At 50.8% G+C, this 9,123-nt stretch overlaps 1 protein-coding gene across 1 annotated transcript; it reads left to right on the plus strand.

Moving 5' to 3' along the window:
- The first annotated feature begins 3,110 nt into the window (after window positions 1-3,110).
- Window positions 3,111-3,530, plus strand: LOC135378773 (histone H2A-like). Its single transcript, XM_064611861.1, has 2 exons — window positions 3,111-3,131; window positions 3,183-3,530. Exons 1-2 carry the CDS (start codon window positions 3,111-3,113, stop codon window positions 3,528-3,530), a joined length of 369 nt encoding a protein of 122 aa, XP_064467931.1.
- Window positions 3,531-9,123: the final 5,593 nt, after the last annotated feature.

A 9,123-nucleotide genomic window follows, 5' to 3' on the forward strand; every position in this document is an offset into this window, starting at 1 on the left:
TCTCCCTTGAGGAGCTGGCAGAGGACTTCGCCGACCTGTTCGGCGCAGGGAGGGACGTCCCCTCCACGGCGGCGCCTCCGGCATCCCCACGCACCTGGTCCACCCCTTCACGGCCGGAGAAGTGCGCTTCGCCCTGGATCACCTGAAAGCCAAGTCAGCCCCTGGGATGGACGGACTCACCTACCAGTGCCTGCGGAACCTACCGGACAAGACAACCTCACGGCTCCTGGGCTCCATCAACCAGTGCTGGGACCAGGGCATGCCACCACCATCCTGGAAAAAGAGCGTCATCGTGCCGATATTGAAGCAAGGGAAGCACAAGGCGAACTGAGCTCCTATCGGCCGATATCGCTCACATCATATTTGGCTAAGTTGACAGAGCGGTTGCTACACCGCCGCATTACATGGCTCCTTAATTCCAAGTCCGTTTTCCCCCCTGCATTACAGGTTTTCGACGCAACCTTTGCTGCCAGGACTCTGTGCTGGACCTGGTCTCGGACGTGGACGATGCCGCCCAACGCAAGCGCCGAACGGCAGTGGTGCTCTTCGACAGCAACACCGTCAGGGACTCCCTCGTCGACCCTGGAATCGGAAGCAAGGCAGCTGCTTTCATTCAGGCTCTACTTTCCGACGGCTCTTTCAGGGTCCGACTGGGATCGACGCTGAGCTCCCCACGTCCTCAGAACCTCGGTCTACCTCAAGGCAGTATCCTGAGCCCCCTGCTCTTCAACCTTGTCATGGCTGGACTCCCCAAGGCCCTACCAGCAACAACACCTCCCCTGCAACTCACCATCTACGCGGACGACATCTGCCTGTGGACCAACGGCAAGGACCCCTGGAAAGTCGGGAAGACCATGCAGAAGGGCGTGGATGCTACGACCGAGTACATCCGTGACCCCGTCAGCCGAAAAGACCAGGGTCATGCTACTTGCTTCCACGGCAAACTGGTGTACCCTGCCCGAACCGATCCTGATGGAAAACACACCACTGGAACAGGTACGTGTCCACCGTTTTCTCGGAGTAACCTTGGATTCCAGGTCTTCCTGGGCGCCACTCGTCAAGGACCTCCAGACCAGATGCAAGACAACCCTGAACGTGACCAAGCGACTCAGCGGACGGCACTCCAGCTCACCCCAGAGGACCCTCCTGACCATCCACAACGCCACCACAGCCGCACGGATGCTGTTCGGACTCCCCTACGCCAAGCCCAGCAGATCAGCGCTGGAATCCCCGGAACTGCTCCACCGTCGAGGACTGAAGCTGGCTCTCGGACTCCCACCTGGAGCGCGGAACATCGCCGTGTACGACGAGGCTGCCGCTCTCCTTCTCCAACTACGAGCCACCCAACACCTCCTGAACCGGCTCACCAGACTGAACAGGACAACAACCGGAAGGGCGCTACTGCAGCGTCTAAGCGACCGACAACGGAGCCGTTTTTCATGTACACTGTTCACGCAGGACCAGCTGTTCCAGCCCATCCCACCAGTCCCCAGTCCAGATGCTCCATGGAGGCACCTCGGGACCGCCATCCACACGGCACTGCCAGGCCTGACACAGAAAAAGGACGTTCCGGATGCGATGGCACAGTTCCTGGCCGCCGAGCGCCTTCATTAGAGCTGCTAGGACTACCTGCACGTGTACAAGGACGCCTCAGTCGACCATGGACGACGCGCCTGCGCCCTGGCCTGCCACATCCCAGCAACACAGTTCTCCTGGGCCGAAGGATTGTTCGGATCCCTCTTCTCCACGGAAGCAGAACTCCTGGCGATCACGGCAGCCCTGGACATCATCGCCAAGACGAGCGCCACCAAAGCGGTTATACTCACGGACTCCCGCGGGGCTCTGTCGAGGCTGAACAACCGTTATGAACACTGCCCTCTCTCTTTCAGTGTACACCAGAAGCTGCAGCCCCTCTGGCATCCGGTCACCGCATCGCGTTATAGTGGATCCCATCCCACAAAGGCATCCCCGGCAACGAGATGGCGGACGCCCTGAGCAAGCAGGCCACCACCAAGACCCTGGTCCACAAGGCATCATCTACCACCGCCAGGCTAAGAAGAGCATCGCCCTCCACGTGCGCAGCTTCCACCCGGACAAGCCCACGGCGGAAGGGACAGCACCCCCACCCTGCATCACAGCCGGCCTAACCAGGGACGACGCATCGCTGCTGCTCAGGCTCCGCGCGCCGTGCGCTTTCACCCGGGCGTACGGCTTCACGATCGGCCTGGTCGACGACCCACGCTGCGGAACCTGCGGTGTCCAGGAGAGTGTTGCTCGCCTAATCACCCGCTGCAGAGATACCGCTTCTCAAAGAGATCTTTTTCAGAACCTGTCCAGCGCCGGCATCACCGACCACAGCCTGGTTAACCTGGTCTACCCCATGGGCCCACGACACCATCGCCGACGTATCCAGAGGGAGCTGCTGAAGTTCCTGAGCTCTACCGGCCTGGACACCCGCCTGTAGCTGCCTCCCCCAGGACCTCCACTGCCTGACGCTGCTTAGGACAGCGTAGGACCCCAGGACACAAAGAGCCGCCCTGACCCGACCCCAGGACCACTCCTCCAGTTGCCGCTCCCATCCCCCACCGCCTTACGTCACTCACGGCATCGCACGACCCCCACGGACCTGCCAGGACACCAAAAGCTACTCCTGACCTGACCCCAGGACCACTTCTCCAGCTGCCGCCGCCTTCCTGCTCCGCCTCACCTCACCCACGGCGTCATACGACCCAGGACCTGCCAGGACACCAAGAGCCGCCCTGACCTGACCCCAGGACCACTTCCCCAGCCGCCGCTGCCACCCTCCACCACCTTACGTCACCCACGGCATCGCACGACCCCCAAGGACCTGCCCCGACCCCGAGAGCCTGCCTGACTCACCCATACCTCGAAGACCCCCCAGCAACCTTGGACCTTTGCCACCCCGTCCACCCCTGACTGATTCCTTCTCTTCTCTCTCTTTCACTTTCCCTCCCCCATCTCCCAACGTTTTCCCAGCGGGAGAAACTTGCCGTCGGTGTTGACAGGCAGACCTCTCCCGTCTTCCTCTGCGCCACTCCACTCCACGTCGCTTAGGCCAGTCTGTCGTTAACCTCTCTAGCGTCAGCATCATGTCAGGTCGCGGAAAGGTGGCAAGGCCAAGGGAAATCGACTTTGGCTGACCTCACTCAACCCATATGAAGAAGAAGAAGAAGAGCAAGACCCGGTCCAGCAGGGCAGGGCTCCAGTTTCCCGTCGGTCGTACTCATCGTCTCCTGCGCAAGGGCAACTACGCCGAGCACGTGGGAGCAGGCGCCCCCGTTTACCTGGCCGCCGTGCTCGAATACCTCGCTGCTGAAGTGCTCGAGTTGGCGGGCAATGCCGCTCGCGACAACAAGAAGACGAGGATCATCCCACGTCACCCCCAGCTGGCCATCCGCAACGACGAGGAGTTGAACAAGCTGCTGTCGGGCGTCACCATCGCGCAGGGTGGCGTGTTGCCCAACGTCCAGGCCGTCCTCCTGCCCAAGAAGACGGAGAAGAACGCCTAAGCCTACCGGACACTGCGAGGAAGAACACAAAACGGACCTTTTCAGGACCACCACATGTTTGTCACGGCGGGCTGGCGTACTGCGAGTAGAAAAAGCCTGAATCTGCGTTGTGTCCTGTTCCTTACATGCATGACGGCGCGTTTGCGCCTTTTCCTGTTGCCCGAATGGTGACAGCGTTACTTCCCCCCCCCCCGTTTATTTATTTTTGTAATCGTTAATATTAGTCGTCGCCTGTCTTGTTAAGCGTAACATGGTTTTTCTTGCCGTCCCCTTTTGCAAAAGCGCGTCAACATACACACGGAACCGGGCCATGGCGGGCGGCACTCGGAATTCCGGAGCGTTCGGTCGAATGCCGCGCTTGCCCTTCACTCGTTTTATTTTAGCTAGTTACTGAATCACTTATGCAGCTCAGGGGGGCCGCGTTAAATTTAAAAAAACAAGATGGAACAAAACACGCCGCTTTGGGGCGTGTTAAAAAAGAGAAAAGGCGCCTTTCCTGCTGTTTATTAGCGCTTCACGTTTCGCTGGGGGCAAACCCTTTGGGCGTTCGGGACAACGAGAGCACTACGAAGAGCGCGCGCCACGCACAACAGTAAAGGCCCAGTGCTCACGCCAGCCCAAGAAATGTGCCCCCAGCAAAACTTACTTGCTCTTATGTGCATCCAACAGCGTTTGAGTTTCAACGCAGTGCAAAGCCTTTGCAGTAAGCAATTGCGTGGCCCTGAAGAGGGCCGTTTGTTTGTTGTTGTTGCTGCTGTGTCGAAGCGGGCCGTCTAAGCACGTTCGCCGCGGATGCGACGAGCCAGCTGGATGTTCTTTGGCATGATGGTGACGCGCTTGGCGTGGATGGCGCACAGGTTGGTGTCCTCGAACAGGCCGACAAGGTAGGCTTCGCTGGCCTCCTGCAGTGCCATCACGGCGGAGCTCTGGAAGCGCAGGTCGGTCTTGAAATCCTGGGCGATTTCGCGGACCAGGCGCTGGAAGGGCAGCTTGCGGATGAGCAGCTCCGTGGACTTCTGGTAACGGCGGATTTCACGCAGGGCGACCGTGCCGGGCCTGTACCTATGAGGTTTCTTGACTCGTCCGGTGGCCGGCACGCTCTTCCTCGCACCCTTGGTGGCCAGGTGCTTCCTGGGTGCCTTGCCACCGGTACTCTTGTATTGCAAACTGCTAGGATGAACACCAATTTGAGGTGTCCATCTCCCAACAATTTGTCCCCATTATGTCCCTAATCCTACTTGTTATTTCTTTCTAGCTATCTGCAACTGATCAATCCCTCTAAAAGGATATCTCGTTGTTTTTGCACTTGAGTCCAACAGAGCGTTTTCATTTGCAACGTACTGCCATGCCTCTTGTGCTGGTCTTCCTATTTTGAATACATCTGTCTTTACTATTTTACTGACCCCCTTACCTCTCCTGTGTCCTCTTCTTTGTAAAGTTGTTGTTCCACAATTGTATTTTACTAATTGCGCCATATTTCTTGTCCTATAGTTCAATACTTTACAGTCGGATTTTCCTATTCCTGTTGAGTGCTCTTTTTGTTTGCGCTGTTCATTATATCGCGAATTTAATTACTCCTTCTCTAATGGCAAAATCCCCACTCTCCCATGTTTTTTTTCAATTCTTCCATTCCTAGCCTGGCTAGTTCCCTTCCTAGCCACAGTTTTACAAAGAATTTTACCCTTGCTCTTTCTTGACTAGCTTCCCACATTTCTGCTCCGTGTTGTACCCTCCCTCTGTTTACCCAGGACTGATAAATAATTTCTGCTGATATTAACCTAAAGATTTTCCTTTTTCTTCTTGGAACCCGGGGTAGGTGAATTCCTACCCCTTCTTCGTACGTGATGGGTGGTATACGGAAGAATTCAGCACATTTTTTCCATCAAAATTTTGGCATTTTACATTCGAAGATCGCGTGTTTTATGGTTTCATCCCTTTTGCATATAGTACAGTATGTAACTGAGCTTTTACCCCAATGGTAGAATTTCGATCTTACTGGTAGAACCTCATGTGCAACCTTCCATAGTAATGTTTTCCTTTTCCCATTTAAGAAGAAGTTGAAGATCCTGTCCCAGCCTTCTGTTGTTATTGCAGAGACGTGGTTCTGTTCTGCTTTTGTTCTGATCAGATGATATATTTACATAACGGAATTAGTGGATGGATCGGCATCTTTTATTTACGCTCTGATTTTGATTAAGGCATTTTTTGCTTCTGTGTAAAAGGGTGGTGTTTTTTCAGATTTAGGATCGATTAAGCTTAGTTAATTTTTATTGAAAAGTCTGACATCTAGACCAAGCCAGAAGGATGTCAGTTCGCTTCCTATTCCTTCTTTTTCCAGAGAGTCATATGTTTCTTTCAAGGCATACGCTTTCCCTAAGGCGTCAAGCTCTGGAATGTCAAGACCACCTTTTCCTTTTTGTTGTATTAGTGTGTCTTGTGCCACCCAGTGCGTCCTTTGTCCCCATATAAACTTAAATATTATCCATCTCAATGATTTGACAAAATTGCTACGTGCTCTGTCGCACTTGAGTAAGTAAGTTACCTTCGGAGTTACCAAACTTTTAATTACCTGAGCTCTACCAAGTAAGGAAAGGTCATCCGCACTTGTTTGTTGTATTATTTCTTTACATTTCCCGATACAGTCTTCCCAGTTTCTGGGTGAAACTCCCTCTTTGTTAAAATATATTCCGAGAATTTTGGTTTCTTTTTGAACTCTAATTCCTAAATCTTGTTTTGGCGTTAAACTACCGAGGTAGATTGCCGTACTTTTTTTTTTGTTTAAGCTTGATCCACTAATTTTGTCGTATTCCTTTACTGTATTCAATACTTCAATTGCTGATCTTTCATCTGGCACTATTACCGTTAGATCATCAGCATAAGCGATTATTGGTTTGGCCGCGTTTTTGATTGGTAGGTGCATAGTTTTAATTCCTTGATTGCAGTTTATTCTGTTAAGCAAGTGGTCAAACGCCAGGACATAGAGCAGAGGAGACAGAGGGCATCCCTGCCTTACCCCCTCCCTATCCTGGAAGTTTGAGTTAATCCCCAATTAATAATTGACGAGCTGGGTGCTCCAGTGTAAAGGGCTCTAATACCTTCAATGATGTCTGGTTTTGCTCCTTTGTGATTTAATTGATCCATAAGGAAAACGTGCTCCAGGCGATCGAACGCCTTCCTTTGGTCGAGGGCCAACATAACTCCCTTCACGTTCCTGTCATTGGTCCATTGTACTATGTCTCTTATTATACCTATTTGGTGAGTGCAGTTTCTGTTTTTAACTCCTCCTGCTTGAAAAATAGAAATGTTGTTTTCAACTGCTGTCCTTAAGTTTTTCTCTACTGTTTTTGTGACTATTTTATAATCAATATTTAATAGTGTAATCGGACGCCAAGCATCGAGTAACTCCCTTTTTTCCTCCTTTTTGCATATTAATTTAACATGGCCTCTTAGAAAAGCTTCATCAAAAATTCCTCTCTGGAAGGCTTTGTTTACTAGATTTACCAGAGTAGGGCCTATTATGCCCCAGCATTTTTTGTAAAATTCACCCGGGATCCCGTCGGGTCCAGGCGCTTTTTTGTTTTTGAGGTTTCTGACTACTTGCATCACTTCCCCTAGTTCCAGACTGAATGGCCCATGGGCTGTTCTGGTAGTTGTAGTTTCTTCAGTTCTTTCGCTTTTATATAGGTTTCTGTAGTATGCTGTGGCAATTTTTGCCATACCAAGTGCTGAGACTGCCTTTTGGCCGTCTTCCGTGCGTAAGCACATCATGGGGGATTCACCCCGGGCGGCTGCGTTCCCAAGGAGGCGCCGGGAGTACCATACCTCCCGCTCAAAGGCCTCATGCTCATGTAGATAATTTGCGGCCTCCCACCTCTCATCCCATGTCTTTTGGAGGTGGGATTTGGTCGCCTCCATGCTCAAACCGGCTAGAGACCACCGCCCATTTTCGAGGTTCCTTAGGTGCGTTTGTAGCCTTTGTATTTCGTGACGTTTTTCTTGTGCCATTTTTTTGCCCCAGTCTCTCAGTCTGGTTTTAATTATATTTTTAAAGATACCCCAGTCCTCCAGAGATTCACAATTAGACGCCGCCTCTCTTAATAGCTGTACGATTTCCTTGTTGATTTCTGGGCGATTTAAAAGACTGACATTCATTCTCCAGGATGTTTATCGCAAAGTTGGCATTCCGATTTTTTTATAGTGTACTAGGACACCTTTATGATAAGTTAATCCTATTGTTTCAATCACTTTTTCCAATGTTCGGTTTTTCACTAGCGAGTTGCTCGCATAAATTCTATCTAGTCTACTTGCACTAATTCCTTTGATACAGGTATACCCCCCGTCTCCATTATTAGTAATTTCTCAAACGTCTTTTGATCCTGTAGCATTTATAATGGCGTTGAGGGCGTTGGCACCAAAAGCGTTTTTATGTCTCTTTGAAGTGGTGTCTTGTTCTGCATTGATGACACAATTAAAATCACCTGCTACAATAAAATTGCTAGCACCTAAGAAAAATTTTGGGGCTTCTTCTCTAAAAAAAATCTCTGAATCTCGTGCTGTGTTGGGGCCATATACATTGATTAGTCTAATTAGCATGCCATTTGCGATTACGTCGACTGATATTACTCTCCCCTCTATATCTCTTTCATATTTCCTTGCTCTGATGTTTCCTTGTTTTAAAAGGATGATGCCTGTTCCTCTTGAATTGTGTGAGCCGAAGCTCTACAATGAGGTGACTCCAAACTGCCTCTCAAAATCTAGCACCTCAGCTCTGCGAAAGATATGTGTTTCTTGCAGAAAAATTATGTTTGCACCCAGAAATTTTGCTAGGGATATTGTTTCAAATTGTTTACTTTTTTCGCGGAAGCCTCTTATATTTAATGATAGAATTTTTAAGTTCATAATGATTGTTTGTTTTAAATGTATTTTTGCCTAATGTAAGTTTTTTAAATATGCCAATTACTAGTGCTAGAGCAGTTATGAGTTATGGATCATTCATTCCTACTTGCGGCTTTTCACCGCTTTCTTTCTCTTTGATCTCCTCGGGTTTTCAAGAGGTTCTTCCTCCTCTCTAGATTCCCCTTCTGTCTCTCCATCGTTCACAATTGTTTTTTCACCCTGCGAGTCCGTGTCCGACCAGCTGATGGCAGACTCAGGCGTGGTAAGCACAGTAAAAGAGCTGCTAGCGCCCTCACTTTCTATGTCTTCCTCGCCATCTTCTACCGTCTGTACCGTTTCCGGGATCCCGTCCGCTTCCGCGTTTTGTTCGCTCGCCTTTGCAGGTGAGTTGCAGTTTATGTTTTGCACATGTTCCTTCTCAATTCCTTCTTCAACCCCCTTTTCCACTACATCTTGTTCGTTCGTCTCTGCATTTACGCTGCTATGAGCGCTCCCTATTTCTTTCCCCTGTTCTGAGTTGTCACAGCCCTCGCTCTTTTTTCCAACCGTCTCAGCGCTTCCCATTCCGTGTGCTAGTTTGGGAAAACCGTTTTTGTCTAGCCAAAAGCTGTTCATGCGGTCTTCTTCTCCCTCTTTAACCTGTTGTGCACCCCAGGCTGGTTGTCCCTTTCTTTTTGGAACAATCTCAAGTTCTTGC

Source organism: Ornithodoros turicata, chromosome 1 (assembly GCF_037126465.1).
Source record: "Ornithodoros turicata isolate Travis chromosome 1, ASM3712646v1, whole genome shotgun sequence".
NCBI lineage: Eukaryota > Metazoa > Arthropoda > Arachnida > Ixodida > Argasidae > Ornithodoros > Ornithodoros turicata.

What these genes read in the sequence shown, in the direction of transcription:
- LOC135378773 (XM_064611861.1), top strand. Translation starts at nt 3,111, where the DNA reads ATGTCAGGTCGCGGAAAGGTG. An exon ending in TGTCAGGTCGCGGAAAGGTG is followed by an intron (nt 3,132 to 3,182) that starts GCAAGGCCAAGG and finishes ACCCATATGAAG; the next exon opens with AAGAAGAAGAAGAGCAAGAC.